Here is a 20,996-nt window from a genome sequence, read left to right on the forward strand (position 1 = left end):
TGAGATAAACACAGAGAAAGCTTTATTTTGACACTTGAACTTTTAATTTAATCTTCTAAATAGACGTGTAATGAATGCCAAAGTTGCTCTTTATTTTGCTGGGGCAGCTAAATCAAAAAGAGACTTTTCTGTGGTAACCTATTGAGGAATAGAAAGAGGAGGAGAATTAAGAAACCAAGGAAGGATTGCAATCCTTAAAGTTTTTTCTTCCTGGGAGACATGAAAATTTTGTTTTTACATGTCTTATTATTTTAAATAAGTAGTGTTTCCCAACCTTGGCAACTTTAAAATATGATATGATTGGCTATGGAATTAGTCCATGCATCTTAAAGTTGCTAATGTTGGGAAACACTGTTCTAAAATCAAGAACATCTGTCGACAGTCTTGAAGGTTTTTTTCAGGTGAATAACATAGTCACTTCTCCCAATATTTTAATTCTGTTAAGGATTTTCTTTGATTTGATGCAGTAGCAAGCTTTTATAACATATTTCTAGATTTTATTTATTTATTATGTATATGTATATGTGTATACATATACATATACCTGAATCATAAAATACATGTAGATAAAATAGATAACATTACAAATATTACATAAATAAAATGCGACTGCCATTGTCTGCTTAGTATTGTCTGGATCTATTTATGCCACACATCCCTAATCTTTCATTTCCTTGCTTGAAGTGTGTATGTGGATGGGGAAAATGATTTGAGATGCTGACCCTGTGGTCAGTGATAAAATTGATGGCATGTGAAAAATGTAAGGATTTGTGTAGATCAAAACAAGTGTTCAGAAGGGAATTTCCTTCTGCTTTGAAATCACATTTTATGTGGAACTCTAGTTCTGATTTTGACTGATATTTCGGAGGTCAACCCTTCCATTAAAGTATACTTAACTGATATAGTATATTTAGACTTCAGCAAGGCATTTGACAAAGTAGACCACAACCTACTTCTTGGTAAGCCCTCTCTAAGCGGTTTACAGAACCAGCATATTGTCCTCTACATTCTGGGTCTTCATTTTACCAGCCTTCGAAGGATGGAAGGCTAAGTCAACTTTGAGCCAGTGAGACTTGAACTGCCAAACTGCAGTCAGCATAAGTAGCCTGCAGTCCTGCATTCTAACCACTGCGTCACCATTGCTGGATTTGTAGCTGGCTGACAAACTACTCGAGTAGTCCTTAATGGACTGCTTAATGGCCCAGTACTCTTCAATATCTTCATAAATGATTTAGATGAGGGAATAGAAGGGGAACTCATCAAATTTGCAGATGACACTAAGCTGGCAGGAATAGCCAACACCCCAGAAGACAAGCTCAGGATCCAAAAAGATCTTGACAGACTTGAACAATGGACCCTATCCAACAACATGAAATTTAATGTGGAGAAAAGCAAGGTTTTACACCTAGGCAAGGGTACAACTAGAGATTAGGCGAAACCTGGCTCAAAAACAGTAACTGTGAGAGAGACCTTGGAGTCCTAGTGACCATCGCTTAAACATGAGTCAGTAGTGTGCGGCAGCAGCCAAAAAAGTTAATAGAATCCTTGGTTGTATAAACAGGCATAGAATCAAAATCATGTGAAGTATTAGTACTGCTGTATAAAGCCTTAGTAAGACCACACCTGGAATAATGCATCCAGTTTTGGCCACATCACAAAAAAGATATTGAGACTTTAGAAAAAGTGCAAAGAGCAACTAAGATGATTAAAGGCCTAGAGACCAAAACATTTGAAGAACAGGACATGATATCAGTATTCCAGTATTTGAGAGATTGCCACAAAGAGGAGGGAGTCAACTTATTTTCCAAAGCAACAGAGGTCAGGACAAGAAACAATGGATGAAAACTAATCAAGGAGAGAAGCAACCTGGAATTAAGGAGAAACTTCCTAACAGTGAGGACAATTAACCAGTAGAACAGCTTGCTGTCAGAAGTTGTGGGTACTTCATCACTGGAAGTTTTTAAGAGACTGGGCAGTCACTTGTCTGAAATGTATAGGGTCTCCTGCTTGAGCAGGGGGTTGGACTAGAAGACCTCCAAAGTCCCTTTCAGCTCTATTCTGATTGAAGTTTAATACTTGGTTGATTACATAGACATGCCCATGTTGATTTCTTGGAAAGTGTATTGAAATTGTTTGCTGTTGTCTTAGTCTGGAATGATTTTTTTTAAAAAAAAATCCCAATAAGTGATTCTTGAGTATGCAATAAAGGCAGAAACAGAGTCATGTTTCAATTGTTCTCCCAAGCCAGTGGGGGGGGGGGGGGGGGGANTTTTCTACTCTTTTTTTTAGGAACCTTTCAATCTATTAATAGGATAGCATTGCACAAATATGGACAGAAATCCTTCACCCCCCTCAAGTGATTCAGAGGAAGAAGAAGTGGCTGCTGGAAATTCCATTGGAAATACAGTTTACAGCAAACACTGGCTGATTAGTGTGCTTGAAAAATTAATTGAGGTGCTCTGCATTATGTTATATGCTGAATGTGAAACAAATCTTTTCATAGAAGCGTGGCAAGCATAAGGCAGTTTATACATCAGAGTCAGTATCTTGGGAACAGGTGTTTAATAGCTAATTGGGAAATAGTTTAAATTATCACTCAAGCTTGCAGATATAGAAGATGTAATTTTATATTAATCAGAGTGTTAAAAATGATACCCAAGGGTCTTATGTTAAAATTTGAACAAGGTCAGTCAAAAACATGAACAATTTTGTAATGGGAGAAACTGAATGGGAGTTAAATAATTACTAAAATATTCGGTTATTCTGTGATTAATTCAAGATGTATCAGAACAAAGAAAGACCACAGGGCAGATTCTAAATTAATTCATTGAATTAACAAAATACAGACACCATAGATAAAAGACAACCATTGTATGCAATTACTGTAGTGCTGACGTAGACATGTTGAACTATTAGGTGATTTCCTATTATGGCACTAATATTAATGTACATGTAAATTTCAAACGTTTCCACCCTGGGTTTATCAAGAGTGAATGTCAACACTCCAAAGATATGGTAGAGTTTGGGACTTTCCAGATAAGTTCTTCTTCCTAGTTTTGAACAAAGAGGGACAGAGTGGCAGAATACACAGTAACAAAGTGTCAGCATATCTTGGTTATTTGTAATCCTCAATTAGATTAATTTAATTATATGGCACCACGAAAGCTAATCTGTCATCGTAAAGGTGATAAATATCATTTGATTATCATCATTGGCCAATAGCTTGCCTGCACTCATGTCAGAAACACTGAGGCACTTCTAGGTTGAAAGGATGAGCTGGTGATCTCACCATTTGCTGTGAGACACCCAGGTGGGGTCTCCTTTCATATCCCCAGCAGGAGCTAGAGAGAAAGACAGGAGCTCTTCTCTGCCCTACGGCAGCACTCGGCTCTTGAACATTGGCTTGCTAACCTCCATCCCAGCATCGTAACCATGTGATCCATCACACTCCTGGCTATTAGCTAAGAGTTATAGATGCATACATAGTTACATAGGTAGCTTTATATGTAAAATGTACAAAATGTAAAACAGCAAAATATCACACTGAAATTAAAAAGTCTTATCTTTTAATAGCCTGGGTGGACTCTGGTTGCCATGAATAACATTCCCATAACTGCTACAGTAGTATAATTGCAGCATAAATATATTTGTTATGCTTTAGGCACAATAACTACTTAAGTCTACGGGTAGGTTTTTCAAAGTTGCTTTGTAATTTTATATATGTGCTTTTATTTACTTTACAACTTTGTTAACTCCTAAAAGGATACTTCAAAACTGAACAATGAAGAAGAACAAATGGAACTAGATGAAGAGATGGAGAATGATATTTGCAAAGTATGGGACATGTCAATGGATAAGGTATTAGTTAAAACCACCTTCTGTAGGGTATTAAAATCATTTGGGAATAAAATTGACTATATATAGTATTAACTAGAAAGTACCCCTCAATCTTTTCAGGTACAATAATTTTTTGTAGGCTGTTTCCTCCTTCTATCATATGCCAAAACTCTGTGAGCTTGTGCTTTCTAATCTGCCTTTACTTGTTTCTCTTTGTAACTGCCTCCATACTTTCATTTGAAAACATATATTTTCTGTTTGTTTTTTGTTATGGTATTTCCAGCTTTCATATGCTTCCCTTAGAACAGAGATCCCCAACCTTTTGGGCACCAGGGACCAGTTCCGTGGAGAGAGGTTTTTCCATGGACCAAAGGGGACGTGGTTTTGTGTGCTGCCTGCATCCCGTGGATGGGGCTTTGCTTGTTTGGGCGGATCAGTTGCTGGCATGCTGCGGACCGGTACCGGTCCATGGACCGGGAGTTGGAGACCCCTGCCTTAAAACCAAAAAGGCCATAGCTTTCACTGTTCTGAAATATCTTTTTCCATCATGATTTTGTCTTATGTTTGTCACTATCTTCCTGGTATTAGATTTTTTATTTATTCAGCATACTGCCTGTTTTCACTTTATCGTTATCAACTGCAAGTTCACCTAACATGCAAGATGACGTTATCTTCGTCTTACTTAAGATATTTCAATCTTCAATATTCATATTCCATTTTTAAGTTTCAAAAACAACTTTAAAAGTCTTTTTATTTGGTTAAGAAAATGTTACCCTCTGTGGATCTCAAATTGTCAGTCTCCAGTATAGTTTTCAGCTGGAAGAAGAATCAGTTTTGTTACGCCATTTCATCTGAACATGTTTCACCTTCTAAGAATCTACATGATCTTTGGCTGTGGTCAATGAAGTAAAATTTCTTCTTGTATGTTCATGCTTGGCATTGTCCATCTCAATTTGTGTCCCATGGAAACCCACCTATTTATCTGGCATTTCTATATCTGGGTTGCTGTACTTTTCTTTGTAACATTTTAAGCAAAATTTTGCTTGTAAGAGACAGGGATTCTCAAAATATGGATCTCATTTTTCTTTTACACCTGATCAGGTTTCTATAGGCAGAGTTGGAACATGGTCAAATCTTTTTCTGTGCTTTGTTACTCATTTTACTTGTCCAAGTTGAATAATTAATCTCTGTGATATACATCTTAAAACTTAATTATTAAAAGTGAGTGGTATTTTTAAGTTGTATATTTATTACTTCCTCAACCTGACCCCTGTAAAAACTTATTCATAATTTTCTACCCAGATTTATTGTTATATAGGGTAGCAGTAGAAACTTTGGCATAGATTACGTTTATTAAAATCTATGTAAAGTTCCTCACATTGACCTTATTTTCTCTATGTTCTCCATACCTTATCTTAAATTAAGCACTAAAGAGTTTTGTTGATACACTTCTTCCAAAATAAATAACCTGTCTCATACTATCTGTTGACTAATATTTTGATCATCACCAGTTTATGATCAACTGGTCTTCTGAATAAATGAGAGAAAGAATGTATGTAATGTCATCCATATTACTGTCTTAAGATCCTGTATTGCCAAGAACCATTCAGAGGAGATAACATCAATATAAGTTCAAACTTTACTTTCAGTAAAAAAAAAATATTTGCAATGGTGCTAGCAGAAACGTTTTGCAGTATATGTAACTCCAAAATGAATTTTTAAAAATTATGCTACTCCTCACCAAATCAGCTTTGTTTCACTCTACATCAGTAATCCAAATTTCTTGCTTTTCAGGACGTTGCTTTATTTTTACAAGAGTTTAAAGCCCCTGACATATTTATGGTTTTTCTTGCAAAGTCCAAGTGTCCTCGACTTACTGTAAGTTCTATTATGAATCTTTGTTTATTACTTTTGTGTTGAGTTTGGGACCATAAAATTATGCAGTTGAATAAAGCGCAAACAGCAAATAAAAGTACAGTGTTAAAAAGTAGGAGAAAGCCATTAAATATAAGTAATCCTAGACTTACGACTACAATTGAGCCCAAAATTTGTGTTACTGAGTGAAATAGTTGTTAAGTGAGTTTTGTGCCACTTTATGACCTTTCTGTGAAGGGAATCACTGTAGTTGTTAAGTTAGTAGTGCGGTTGTTAAACAAATTTGGCTTGTCAAAAGGACGCAAGAGGTGATCACACGACCCTGGGACACAGCAACATTCATAAATATGCACCAGTTGCCAAGCATCTGAATTTTGATTGCGTCACCATGGGGATGCTGCAACTGACAGGAGGAAAACTGTCATAAGTCACTTTTTTCAGTGCCGTTTGAACTTTGAATGGTCACTAAACAAACTGTTGTAAGTTGAGGACTATATACAACTGACTAAATATTTCTGAGTTGTTAGTATCTCTTGTTATTAATCCATATACTTCTATGGTTTTCTAACTATTTTATCGTTGGTTATAGCAGTATTTTTCAACATCAGCAGCTTTAAGATCTGTGGACTTAGCAACAGCATGAAAATTCTGGGACATTCACAGATCTTAATGTTACTCATCTTCAGAAACCGGACAGTTATTTTCTTTCTTCTTGTGCCATATCCGTTATTGGACGTTGGCGATCCTGTTTTTATCAGCAGCCGCACGAAAAAGTGCTGCTGAGTTTTGTCCAAATAGAATCACAGAATTGTGTACAGGCAGTCCTTGACTTCTGTGCATGTACTTAAGAAATGTTAACTGACATATCCTGATTGGCCATGACTTGGCATAACTAAGATTTTGAATAAACTGGATATGACTTCCAAAATTATTGTTGTTTTTAACCATTTGGTTGTGTCCAACTCTTGGCGACTTTATAGGCAAGTGCTCTCCATAATACCCTGTCCAACACAGCTTCTTTCAATTGTATGTTCAACTTAGCATCAGATTTAATGTTATCAAGCCAGCTTGTTCCATGCTTGTCCCCTCCTTCTTTGTCATATAATAAAAATGTAAACAATGGGTGAGTTTAAATAAGGAATATCTAATAGAGGTGGAACCATGTCACATTGTTACCAAGAGATTAATTGATTTGTTAGATTTATTGCCCCTTTTCTTTAGGAGCTCGAGGCAATATATGCAGCACTTCCTCCCCTGCTTTTCCCCTATAAGATAATGCAGCTTATAGAAAATGTCAATATATATACCCCAAAATGTCATATTGTGCAAAGGCTATCTGTACGAGAAATCTAATGCTTAATAAATATGTTATTAAACCTTATTAAAGTATCTGGCTATTTGCTGAGGGGAAAAAATGAGAGCATAGAGAATTAGATTTCTGCTTCAATTGATTCTGCATATATTGAAAACACACCTAAGCATATATATTTCCTTGATAATGTTTACCTTAATGTATATATAACTTTATGTTAACTTAATATATTTTGTATTGCAGGAAATCTGTGTAGGTATTCTGGGAAATATGGCCTGCTGCCAAGATATATGCATATCTGTTAGTAAAGATGAGAACCTGGGGTAAGTTTTTGTTTCATGATTTTCAGACTCCAGTTTTAGCTCCTGTTGCTACTAAAACACCATTTAGTACACACTGATTTTTAATAGAATGAAAAAAGAAATATACTTGATGTTAATGTTAGTAAGGTTAGTAATGTTTCTCAAGGAGGAAAATACAGGAAACTTAGTGTCCAAAAGTAAGAATAAAAAAGAATATTAGAAAAAAAATGACTTTATACATATGTATTAGCAAATATTATCAAGGACAAGATTTTTTTTTTTGGCCTGGCTATATCTTTATTGCAATCTAATTTAACCAGTTGTTTAACTTTCATGTTCCTCCCCCCACTCTATCTCTTTTCTCACTTCCATTAATTCTTTGTTTATCCTTTCAGCTGTGAGAACTGCAGTAGCAGAGTCTTAATATAGTGTGAATAGAATCTTACTAAGGATAGCCTAAACCTTGGAGATGCCCAGATAAAATATTTGATTCCTCCTTTAAAAGATAAAGCCTCCTATTGCAAGCATGCAATCAAATTGCCTTTTTTATTTCAAAAGAGCTATATAGTATGGATGCCAAGGATTGCTCTTCCAAAACTCATTGCTGGTAACAGAAGGCAATCAGATGTTAAATCTGTTATTTCCTAGCAGGGGTAGGCAACCTTGGCTCTTTTATGACACGTGGACTTCAACTCCCAGAATTCCTGAGTCAGCTATGCTGGCTCAGGAATTCTGGGAGTTGAAGTCCATGAGTCATAAAAGAGCCAAGGTTGCCTACCCCTGTCCTAGCCATTGTGTGTGTCTGTCATAACTTCGAACAATCGCTAAGAGAGGACTACCTATAGCAGGCATGTCAAACTCGCGACGTCATGTGACGTCACGCGACGTATCGCGACTTTTCCTCCATTGCTGGCAATGGGGTGGGTGCGGTTTCATCATGACACATGCAGCCCGCGGTGCCGGCAGTTTGACATGCCTGACCTATAGTAAACATTCTCCAATATTGCACTTGCACTTTATTTTGGCAACTCTAAATAGTAAGGATGAAAAGACTCAGGAAACATTGACAGATGTCTGAGTAAAGACATAGAAACTAATGTTTGTCTCATTTTGTATGCTGCTTAACCGATATGTAATTTTTCCAGACAGATAGTGCTTCATCGTTTATGTGATTCTGATTCCCCAACTCTGCTTGAAACAAGCAGGTAAGCACGGCTTTTTTGTCTGTTGGTTTGTTTCTGAGGGATTAAAATTGCACTTAGCATAAGATACAATGGTAAGCTAGAATGATAGAATTCTGACTTACCTGGAAATAGTCATGATGTTTGTATATACTGTACACAAACCTGTAGCTTGTATCCTTGTAGTTTGTAAATGCTAAATGGTTGTAGCTTCTCTTGCAGTCAAATGAATTTCTCTGATCTGGTCAACTCTGTATGGTTGTTGTATACAAATCAGGATTTCTGTTTAATTCATTCAATTTTTTTCCCAGATCAGAAGCCAGGCATGCCTGCTTTGCTTGTAAAGATAAACCACTGATGGAATTATTGTTGCTTGATTATAATTATAAACGAGCCATAATTCTCATTGTAAATGAGGCCATTTTCTAATGTTCTAAAGTCTGAGTAAAATAAAGTACCAGAATGTTTACTCAGTGCATTTTTATCTTCTTTTCTTACAACTGTTGTTTCCAAAAGCTGCTCATATCAGTTTTAAAACCGATTAAGCTGACAATCCAAATAAGTGGAGGCCAAAAGGAGGACCAGTTCTCTAAGACCATAAAGATGATGAGCAATATATACTGGCTTATATATTCCATTCAGCATAGGCTGATCTTCCTTTTCTAGAGGACTTCCTTAAAGTGGCTATTTTTGCTCCTTATCTTTTTGGGGAATACATAGAATTAGAATTATTATTCTGATAACAGGGACATTAGGATGCTTCTAATCCTTCCAAACCCTGGCAATTGTCATGGATATCTGCGTATTCTGGCTGGCAAAAAGGCTGAAATAAGGAATCTGGTTGATCTCCCTTTTAGAATTTAGAACATTTAGAATTCTTTTGGCCAAGTGTGGTTGGACACACAGGAATTTGTTTACGGTGCATAAACTCTCAGTGTACATACAAGTAATAGTGATAATCATGATCATATACAACATGAAAATACGTTCATCATAAGTCGTGAAATACAACACTTCATCATAAATCATAAGATGTAACACTTAGTGTGATAGTCATAGAGTACTAGCTAAGCAAACAACATAAATCATACTAGGGTACAAAAACAATATATATAAATTGTAAGATACAAGCAGCAAAGTTATAGTCATAAGAAGATAAGGATAGGTAATAGGAAAGATGAGGAGTATCATAGTAATACAGCTTTACTAAATATTTTGACTGTTGTAGGAATTAGTTGTTAAGCAGAGTGACGGCATGGGGGAAAAACTGTCATCATAATAATAGTAGTAGTAGTAGTAGTAGTAGTAGTAGTAGTAGTAGTAGTAGTAAAGTTGGAAGGGACCTTGAAGGTCATCTAGTCCAACCCCCTGTTCAGGCAGGAAACCCTATACCATTTCGGACAAATGGCTGTCCAGTCTCTTCTTAAAAACTTCCAGTGTTGGAGTATTCACCGCTTCTGGAGGCAGGTTGTTCCACTGGTTAATTGTTCTCACTGTCAGGTAGTTTCTCCTTAGTTCTAGGTTGCTTCTCTCCTTGATTAGTTTCCATCCGTTGCTTCTTGTCCTGCCTTCAGGTGCTTTGGAAAATAGCTTGACTCCTTCTTCTTTGTGGCAGCCCCTGAGATATTGGAACACTGCTATCATATCACCCCTCATCTTTCTCTTCATTAAACTATGTCTAGTTGTTCTGGTCTGCAATGCCCTATAGTGTCGTCTGGAGGAAAGAAGTTGAAATAGTTTATGTCCAGGATGTGAGGGGTCTGTAGATATTTTCACAGCCCTCTTTCTTGCTCATGCAGTATACAGGTCCTCAATGGAAGGCAGGCTAGGAGCAATTGTTTTTTCTGCAGTTCTAACTATTCACTGAATTCTGTGTCTGTCTTGTTTGGCTGCAGTTCCAAACCAGACGGTTATAGAGATGCAAATGACAGACTCAATAATTCCTTTGTAGAACTGTATCAGCAGCTCCTTGGGCAGTCTGAGCTTTCTGAGTTGGTGCAGGAAGAACATTCTTTGTTGTGCTTTTTTAATGACATTTTTGATGTTTTGCTAAATAATTTAAATCAGCAGTCCAGAATCTTTGTGGCTTGGCGGCCTGGCTGGGGGTGGAGAAGGGAACTGGGCCACGCAAGCAGCAGGCCAGTGTGCACGCATGCAGCTCAACTTGCGCAAGCAGCGGGCTGGCATGCACATGTGTGAGTGACTGCCAGCCCGCTGCTCATGCAAGTTGTGTTGCGCGCACACATGTGTGCTGCAGCCAGCCCCTGGTGTGGCCCAATTCCAAATAGGCCACTTTTTTCAATGCTGTTGTAACTTCAAACAGTTCTAAATGAACTGTTGTAAGTTGAGGACTACCTGTATTCTACTGTATTTTACCTTACTCGGTCTTCACAGTTAAATTGATTTCACACATCATTTATTTGATTTAAATTTTAATTGTATATCTAATCAATATACGCCATGATAAAAACTTAAAGAGTGGAGTCCTATACAAGTTAACTTAGAAATAGGTTTAATGAGCTCACCTTTAAACACTTATAGGACTGATATGTACATTTGGGCTTTTCAAAAAAATCTCATATTGTTACATTTCCATTTATATTTTAGGTTACTGTTGACTTGCCTCTGTCAATCTGAGGTGGCTAATATTTGGGTGGAGAGAATCAGACAAAGTCCGTCTGTCTATAACTGTTTCTGCTTTATCATGTCTAGTTCTACAAATGGTAAGCTAATACATGAATAATGTATTTTATTGCACCGAAGAGCATTTTTTAAAGTAAGGAAAAATGCACAACTTCTAATGTACTTTGATTATGGGAATCAAATATTTTTAAGTTACTTGTAGGGAAAACTTTGCTCAAAGTATTTCTATTAAGAAATAAAGAATCCATGATACAGCAAAACCATGTGAATCAGTGGAGTAGCTTCTGGTGCCTTATTTTCCTATGGTTATAAAATCTTTGGGTAGTATACTATATTACATGAATATAAAATAGGAATGTAGTTAGATCTTCATAAAGGACTGTTGGCACTTACGTTTACAAACTGAAGGAACAATAGAAACATCTTTCTTGAGTCTCTAGTAATCCAAGTCTTGGGTAAAACAAAACCTTCAGCTGTAGATGCCATAAGTAGCACTGATTTTCTGAATTGTCTTAAATATATTTTCAAAGGTAAACATAGGCTAAAAGGGGAAGAGTGCAAGATATGAAAGGGAAATGTATAACATTTCCAATTTGAAAAGTTGTAGACAGGTGGTATATGCATGCCCTTTCATACTCCAAAGCACATTTTGGTCTTGAAATCCAAAGTGCTGCTCTTATATTATAGCATAACATTAAACTGCTGTTTGGAAATCCACATCCTAATTCTTAATGCTATGCTTTATTGTATCACTCCTGCAGACTGAATTTAAAAAAATAAATATAAAAGTTAAGAAAAAGGAAAGGAAAAAAATATACAACAAACATTTCTTGGGGTGGGTACTTTTCTGGTTATTTTGTATTTATTTAGTTGAAAATAAAATTATATTTGATTTACCAATACTATGTAAAGATTCTCAAAGCAGCATACATCCAAATTAATTACTATTAGTTAGTAATATACTATATAGTAGTATACTAGAGCATACTAAAATGTTTTTATTTTCTGAATGTTGCTTTGTATTTTATGTGGTCTTAATTTAACTGTACTTTAATTTTTTCAGTGGACTTGCTGGTGAAAGTTGGTGAAGTGGTTGATAAGTTGTTTGATTTGGATGAAGAATTAATGGTAAATTGGATTAAAAAAGGTTCTTGTCCGTCAGCAGAACAGCCCACCGATGATTCTCCAGACGATGTTCCTGATTTTAAAATTCTACCTTGTCTGCTTGAAGCTGCAAAACAAGTTTGGTAAGCATCTATCAGTATGCATACAAGCATAGAAATATAAGGCATGTTTTTTTTTCATATTGGACAAATGTTCGGGTTCATTTTACCCGCCTTTTGTAGCAAAAGAACACCAAATCATGTCAATTTTAAAATGGAAATGTTGGAGTTTAACTCTCTTGGATATCACTGAATGGGGTAGAAACATTTCAATAAATATTTGCTTTTTTCAACAATATGGTCCTCCTTCAACTCTTGAGTTTTCTCATATATATACAGAGGCACACAAATCTTTCTTAATGAATAATTCTAACTAAAATTCATAATGCTTTACTGCAGCTCAGATAACAATTCCGAAGGACTTGAAGTTTATATGCATATTCTACAGCTGCTCACTACAGTGGATGAAGGCATTCAAACAATTGGTATGTTTTCTGAAGCATTTAATAACAAAGTATTTGTAGAGAGTCCTTTAATAAAGATTTTTTTTCAGAGATTGACTAATTTTCCCTCTCATCTTTCAGTCAAATCTTCTGATAGAGGAAAGGAAACCTGGAGCTTGCTCTATAATCTCTTTTGCAATGAACTCTGCCAGCCAGATGATCCACCAATTATTGTTCAAGAACAGAAGACCCTGTTGGCTTCTATTTTATCTGTGCTATCAGCCATTTTTCCTTCACAGACAGATCAGGACTATGTTAAGATGGGAAAGAGTAAGTGTTATATCTTACATATTACAAAAGTCAAAATGGTGGGGAAAATAATCACAGAATTTCAAACGGGAGTATTTGAAGGATAGCATAGATCAGAGTGGAGTTAGGGTGATGAAAAATTTGCAGGAATACGCTAACATAAATTTATATGTGAACCATTACTATTGCTATTCACAAGTGGTAAATTTGCCATAGCTGGAGTTCTTCCTTTTTTAATGGTATTAATTCCCTGATATTTCTGATTTTTTTCCAAAAATCATCATCTTGTAAATAAAATTCATTTTCGTTTTGTCCAATTGATTTTGAATCACTTTGTTCTAAATCCAAGACTAGGCTCTGTTTATATCTTGATTATAAATGCTTTGGTTCATTCATCAATATGCTGTTTTGCTCTCTCATGAATGCTTTACTACAATCCCACACTGTCGATTATGAAATCTCAAGCAATAAATTGATTTGTAAGAATCTCTCATTCACGTTGGCACTTCAGTTTACCTGAATTGCAAATATAATAGGCCATTCAGCCTCCACTCTTACTGGTGTGGAAGTTCCTCTAGGCAATCAATGGATTGTGATTTGCATTAATGAAACTAACAACTTCCACATCTATAAAATTGATTAATGAACTAGAGACATAGCTCACTGTGTACTTGGGTAAGTTTGGTGAAAGAAATATCTCTAAAGCGGTGGCCCCCAATCTTTTGGGCACCATGGACCGGTTCCATAGAGAAAGGTTTTTCCACAGACTGAAAGAGGCGTGGTTTTGCATGTTGCCTGCATCCCGCGGATGGGGCTTCGCTTGTTTGCACGGCCCAGTTGCTGGCATGCTGTGGACCGGTGTCGGTCCATGGACCGGGGATTGGGACCCCTGCTCTAAAGGACATTTATTTTTCAAAAGAGAAAAGAGTGACATAAAGGGGCCCCATTTTTTTCTCCCAATATCTAAAATTTCTCTCTTGCTATTTCAAGAAGTAAAAGAAAAATAGTTTCATAACATTTTATTTATTGTCATTTGGACATAAATTGAAGCTATTGTTAATTTTCCTATATTCAATTTGAAGTCATAACAGTATAAATTTTCTTCATCTTGAATTGGTTTTTAGAGGTTTTATGATAAATATTATATATCGCTATTTATTCCAATTTGTCTAAGCCATAGATTTTTGACTGAAATGATTACATTCTAACAAATTGACATTGTCCTTTTAAATATACAATATTATAAGACGTGTGCATTTCCTCTAATATTTTTTCCTTTTAAATGGACTGTTCCGTATATAAATATTTATGGAAAATATTTTCATTTGATCTATAATGACAGTTATTAGGTTAATTTGTGAAGAAAGAGCTGCTCTTTCATTATCTTTCGTCTCTTCTCAAAGACTCCAAAGTCTACCTATTTTAAAATTTACTTCACTACAAGAATTCCTCTTTGCCCCAAAATACTTTTATTCAGAATTTTAATTTATTTATTTTTTTGCATTTCAGATCTGGTTCTGATTGACAGCGTGATTAGAGTGTTACAAAATATGGATGAATGTGAGAAGAGATCTGTAGACAGCTTGAAGAAATCCCAAACAAAAGAGTGTGAGAAATTGGAAATAGTTGATGAAGATTTCCATTTAAAAATCTTGAAGGACATCTGTTGTGAATTACTCTCCAATATGCTCCAGGAATTATCAGAGGTTAAAAAAAAAATCATATAAACTTGAAAATTAAGGGATAGTTTCAGCTCATGTTTTATCACTAGTGTAATAACTTCTATAAATTTGAGATGGAAGAATTTATTTTTAGGGTTGTTCATGCTTCAGAAATTATTCAGAGGGATGTTTTGGAATACGTAAGAATTATAAGTATCCATGTATGCATTAAAGGAATTGTATCTTTAATGTGTTTATTTGTTTGTTTATTTATATCCCACCTTTATTATTGTTACAAATAAATCAAGGCAATAAACATATTCAACATATCTTCCTCCTCCTATTCCCCACAACAAGAGACAGAGTAACTGACCAAAATCTCCCAGATGTAGGAGATGATTAGGCTGAACCGAGGGCGGGGTCAAACACATCATCAGTTTGGACTCAGTACGCTCCTGTAAGAGACCTAAGTCCAGTCTCTTTGAAGTACATTGACAGGTATCTACCACCAATTTGGCTTTACTGGTAGTAGATGAGATTCTTGTGTATAAGTAGCGTGGAATAAACTCATAGTGCTTTTGAAGTGTATCCTGGCTTTTTATTTCTTGGGCCTGGCTTTCATGGCTAAGACGGGACTTGAATCATGGTCTCCCACTTTCTAGCTATAAACCTGCTAGAAAATATAAAAATATATGTTATTTATTAAAGCAGCTTACTCCCCCAAGAGTCATACAGATGCTTTAAAAAAAGGCCTGGCTGTTTATAATGGAGCTGTATTTGCACTGTTACATCTTCTGAAGTTCTTCTGAATAATTTTTGAAGCATGTATTGTCTTACTAATTTTGGAATTTTCTTCTAGAATGGAAAAGAATGGAACCTATATTTTTATGTATATGAGCATATACACAGGAGAAGTGTAGAACACTTTCACCATGTTAAAAATAATGGAAAACTGGCCGGCTTGCATTTTATAATTTGTGCAAGAATCTCACTGGGAAAATTGTTACTGTAGACAGACAGTCAGTCCTCTGTGGTATGAGCATTTTTTTTAATGAAATATATTGATTTAGTTTGATGGAGGTAACATATGTATCCATCCTTTTGTTTTAAGTGCTCATTTCTCAGCTATTGTATACAAATACCCTCTACAGGACTCTTCTAGCAGTTATGGGGTATTACACTTTTAACACCTTTTCTATAGCCAAACTGATTCAAAGATTGATTTATGCACATGAAACACAGTAGAATATTGCATACTTAAGTATTTAATATTTAACATTTAGTATTCTTCATATGTAGAATTGTTATTAATATTAAAATGTTTTCTTTGATCACTGGGTTGCCATGACTAACATTTTTTATTGGAACATACTGTTTATATTTGTTTTTCACTGTTGAGTTAACCAACCTTAATAAAGTTTATTAAAAATTCTTTATTCAAACAACATTTAACTCTTTGCTGGTATTTTTAGGAAAACATATTGGAGGGGCTCAAGCAAGGTCATATAAATGAACAGAAATGCTCCTGTGCATTTCAGAATCTCCTTCCATTTTATTCATCTTCGGTATGTATGACTTATGAAAATAAGCAAAAGCTATGTTTGAGATGATTCTTAAATATTGTCAAGGATAAATATCTCATATATGTGGTTTCATCTAAAAAAAAAGATTTACGTTTAAAAACATGGCTGATAAAATTTCATTGATAGAATAAAAAAAATGGCTCTCTTTCCTTTCCCCCTTCCCCTCCCAGCTTTAAATTATATAACGTATGCCTTAAAAATTGTTACGGTGTTGGGCTGGCACTGGGAAAACCCATATTTGAGTGCACCCTCAGCCATGGGAGCACATCAGGTGATTTGGGGCTGTTGTAGTCCTTTCTGCTCAAATTACCTCACAGTGTTTTGAATTTCACAAATTCGTTTGAGAGCATTGATCCTAGACATTCAGATTAGGGTATTTTTATTGTCATGTTGGTGTTGTAATTTTGTTCTTTATTGTACACTGCCTCTAGTTCTTCAGAAATGGGGTTAAGAATTTGGTGAAATAAATACAGGTCTTTGACTTACAACGGTTTGTTTAGTGACCATTCATAGTTGCAATGGCATTGAAAAAAAGTGACTTATGACCATTTTCCACACTTACAACCATTGCAGCATCCCCACAGGTCATGTGATCAAAATTCAGATACTTGGCAACTGGCTCACATTTATGACGGTTGCCGTGTCTCAAGGTCATGTGATTATCTTTTGCAACTTTCTGATAAGCAAAATCAAGGAAGAAGCCAGATTCATTTAACAACCATGTTACTAATTTCACAATTGCAGTGATATGCTTAACAACTGTGGCAGGAAAGGTTGTAAAATGGGGCAAAATTCTCATTAATTGTTTCGCTTAGCAACAGAAATGTGGGGCTCATTTGTGGTCGTAAGACAGAGACTTCCTATAATATTATAACCCTGTTTGTTTTGTTTTCTCAACCAAGAAACACTTTACGCAATGCTTTTCCCCATACATTTAATATATGTAAAAGAGCAGCAATGAATAGGTTAGGAAGGAGGTTTTTCCATTGTCACAGAAGTGACATTGACTGATATTTGGGAAGTTTAAAACCTAGAAAGCTTTGAAGGCATTTATGTATGCAACTCTGTAGAAATTATTATTTGATGTCCTATAAACTAGTGAAGAGTCAGCATGAAATTTGGAAATGATCTACATCCTGGTCAAAGTGGTTGACAAAATAAGTTCATCCTGCTTAGCAATTCGCATGTTTTACCTTATTCAACTTGCTATAGAGTATATGACAAAATATACTTCTCTTTTTTTCCAGGTGGAGAGTTTTCTTGAAGTGCTGCATGGAGCAGATCAGACTCTTGCTGACAACTTGATCAAATGCTTCCCAAGTTTAAAACTCCAGGCATAGGTGCAGGTGTCCGTTTTGCTGCAGGAGACTGTATATAATTTTGTTTCTCTTTGAAGAAAGCAATGGGTAAAGAGTTCCAAGCAAATTGAAACCTATGTGAAAATCCTTTTCAAATGGATGCGATAACAAATGGTCTGAAAAAAAACAAGTCCTCTGAAGACTGTTTAGCATCTGCAGCTCTGCATTTTTAAAGTGCTGTGGGTGGTGACAAAAATGCAACATAATTTTATATGTTAGTAGCTATTGAGGTTGTACTTTTCAGCTAAAAATTAACAAGGCTTCATCTAAGTCTGACAAAGGTGCTCCTTTCCCCATATTAATGATAAAATTAGTTAAGATTTTTTTTTTGCAGAGAATTGGCTTGCTTTGGTTTGTTTGTCTTATAGAGTTAAAAAAGATGATTCAAAAAGTTGTACCAAGATGAAGCTTAGTTATAGTAACATCCAAAATTGGAGAGTTTTGTAAGTAATAAACAAGTATTCTGACCTATGTGACAGATGTCCTGTTTGTGCATTATTTTTGTTAAATGAAATAAACTATAATTCAACTATACTTAAGAAATGTCACAGATCTTCTAGTGTCGTGTAACAACCTGCAGTAGCTACCCGCTGCCACTGGTATGGAAATTACAGTATTGGAGGAAGGTTCATATGAATTTCATATTATTGTTGTTGTTGTTAGTTGCGAAGTCATGTCCGACCCGTCGCGACCCCATGGACAATGTTCCTCCAGGCCTTCCTGCCCTCTACCATCTTCTGGAGTCCATTTAAGCTCACGCCTACTGCTTCAGTGACTCCATCCAGCCACCTCATTCTCTGTCGTCCCCTTCTTCTATTGCCCTCAATCTTTCCCAGCATTAGGCATATAGTGGACAATGTATAATATACATTACATATAACAAAGAGCTGGTTAGATATAGTGCTGGCCTAGTGTGAGTTCTAGATATGAAAGTGAGCTGGGAATTTCAACTAATCACTCTCTCTCAGCCCAACCTACTTTACAAGGTTGTTTTTTTTGTAGGGAAAATAGGAGGCATGAATATTTACTACTTGAGTTTGTGTGTGTGTGTGTAGTGTGATAAATAATAATAATAGTAACATAGAAAGATGTAAATTTTGTAGACAAGAATAAGGAATTTTAATTTGCTCTGGCTGAACCTTGCCATGTATGGTTTCTGCCAGAGAAAGTAACAGTAACATGTTTTTAATAAGGGGTTTCCTTATTTTGAGGGAAACTAGACGTCCCATGTGTTTTAAGTGAAACCAGTGGTCCCGTTTAGCCCGCTTATTCCTGGCTTTCCTACACTCATAACTTTGCAGAAAGATGGATGTTCTATCATGTATACACTGAAGACAAGCCACAGGAATTGGGTCACTCATTGTAGTCTTCAGCAGACAACTGAGTTGTACTCCAGTCTGAAAAATAATGAGAAATTCAAACGGGAATATGCTAAACCAGTGGTGGCGAACCTATGGTACGCGTGCCAGAGACGCCACTCAGAGCCCTTTCTGTGGGCACACGTGCTGTGCCCCGGAGATGGCGAGGGACTGGCCCCCGCCACCCTGGCCCCTCTGCCATGACTACTGTGGCCATGCCCACCCGGCACCCGATGATAAATAAGTTGGGTTGCAGTTTGGGCACTGGGTCTCTAAAAGGTTCGTCATCACTGTGCTAAACTTTTCACAGTGGCTGAGAAAAATAGAGATGGTGGAGCTTGAACCTAAAATGTCAAAAATGAAAATATTCATAATATTGGGCTACATTCCTTATCTGTAGCACGCCTTCATGTTCAGTCCACTATAGTTAATGGCAAATACGATAGATTACCGGCTCTTGGGCATTGCAGTGAAGTAAGCTGCCTTTTTAAGTTCAAAGGCAACCTCCTGTTGATATTAATTGTACAAAATTACAGCATTCATAACTTCTTCCAACAGCTTAAGAACTCCGTATGAGTTAAAAAATAATCAGATAAATACATGAAAAGCAACTCTTAGCCAAGAGAGAAATTCGTTTCCTTTACTTCAGCCAGACTCATTTGTCCATGACATGATGCAATTTCCCAAATACCTTCGAGGTACAACAAAGAAGCTAAAGGAAAGTAAGGAGAGAAAAAGGCTGAGAATTTTGGAATAGGTTATGCAGCTATGTGTACCATTCCTGTCAGATAGAATTTCCGGTGATCCTAAGCTAACAAGGTATACGTTAAATAAACCTGATGTGTAATGCTATATGTAATATTTGTGGGATGATGTTAAGTGAAATTGCTACTTTGTTATGGTATCAGTAGTTATGGAATCTGTATCATGTTAGAAACTACAATAACAATAGTCTGATTTCTATTTCTGTTGAGTAAAAAAAAATAAATCTACATATACCAGATTCACAAGGAATATTTATGATCAGCTTGCATTCAGGTTTCCCACATATAAAATATTAATAGTAAGTTACCTTTGTAGAGTTTGTCTGCTTTGAAATGGAAATTTAAAACACCTCACCAGCGCTAACATTTTTAAATTTTAGTTTTTTTAATTTATTTATTTTATTGCTTTTTAGCTTTCCCCAATCCTAACCTATACAGTTTGAAATGAATGCTTTAGAAAGAAATGTTTTTAGAAAAGGAGATAATTTAGTACTTTATGCCTAATATAATGGATTTTAAAACTATTTTGTGTCAAACAATCAAAAAAGAAAACATTGCTGTTGAGAGGAAAAATTAGAGGAGAGAATGATACAATAATGATGATGATGATGATGATGATGATGATGATGATAAAGTTGGAAGGGACCTTGGAGGTCATCTAGTCCAACCCCCTGCTCAGGCAGGAAACCCTATAACATTTCGGACAAATGGCTGTCCAGTTTCTTCTTAAAAACTTCCAGTGTTGGCACATTCATCGCTTCTGGGGGCAGGTTGTTCCACTGGTTAATTCTAACTGTCATACATTCACCATCCTCAATTCTTGAAAGAATATCAGGATGAAAAATTCCTTTTGCTATTTGGGGAAGGAGAGAATGCATATTAGGCAAGGATCAAAATAAGTTATGGTCTCTTGGCACCAAAAGGTGACTCATTTCCCCAAGTTGCATCTAAAAGGGGTGGAAAAGGTATGCTAAACTTGGAATGCGCATACTTCATTTCCTTTCTATTGGTACTTCACTCAAAGAGCAGGCATACATTTGATGCAGAAAAAGACTGCTTAATGTTGCCCAAGAGATGACTTACAGAGAATACCCAGACATTATCCGGCTGTTTCAAGTGGTGTTTTTCCTTCTGGTTCTGCTCAGCATTGGTGTTATTATTTTCCATGTTGAAATTCTTTCATAAAAATCCAGAAATAATCAAATGG

At 36.0% G+C, this 20,996-nt stretch overlaps 1 protein-coding gene across 2 annotated transcripts; it reads left to right on the forward strand.

Moving 5' to 3' along the window:
- Positions 1-2,289: 2,289 nt before the first annotated feature.
- On the forward strand, positions 2,290-18,138 carry SAAL1 (serum amyloid A like 1; the record flags this gene model as incomplete). Of its 2 annotated transcripts, none has more annotated exon segments than XM_015826145.1 (12): positions 2,290-2,454; positions 3,763-3,858; positions 5,632-5,715; positions 7,268-7,347; positions 8,472-8,531; positions 11,115-11,230; positions 12,214-12,397; positions 12,713-12,798; positions 12,898-13,086; positions 14,575-14,771; positions 16,199-16,291; positions 17,557-18,138. In XM_015826145.1, coding segments are annotated over 12 exon segments (1,404 nt in total). In that variant the 3' UTR covers positions 17,650-18,138.
- Positions 18,139-20,996: the final 2,858 nt, after the last annotated feature.

Source organism: Protobothrops mucrosquamatus, unplaced genomic scaffold (assembly GCF_001527695.2).
Source record: "Protobothrops mucrosquamatus isolate PMUCROS unplaced genomic scaffold, P.Mucros_1.0 scaffold2979, whole genome shotgun sequence".
Classification (NCBI taxonomy): domain Eukaryota; kingdom Metazoa; phylum Chordata; class Lepidosauria; order Squamata; family Viperidae; genus Protobothrops; species Protobothrops mucrosquamatus.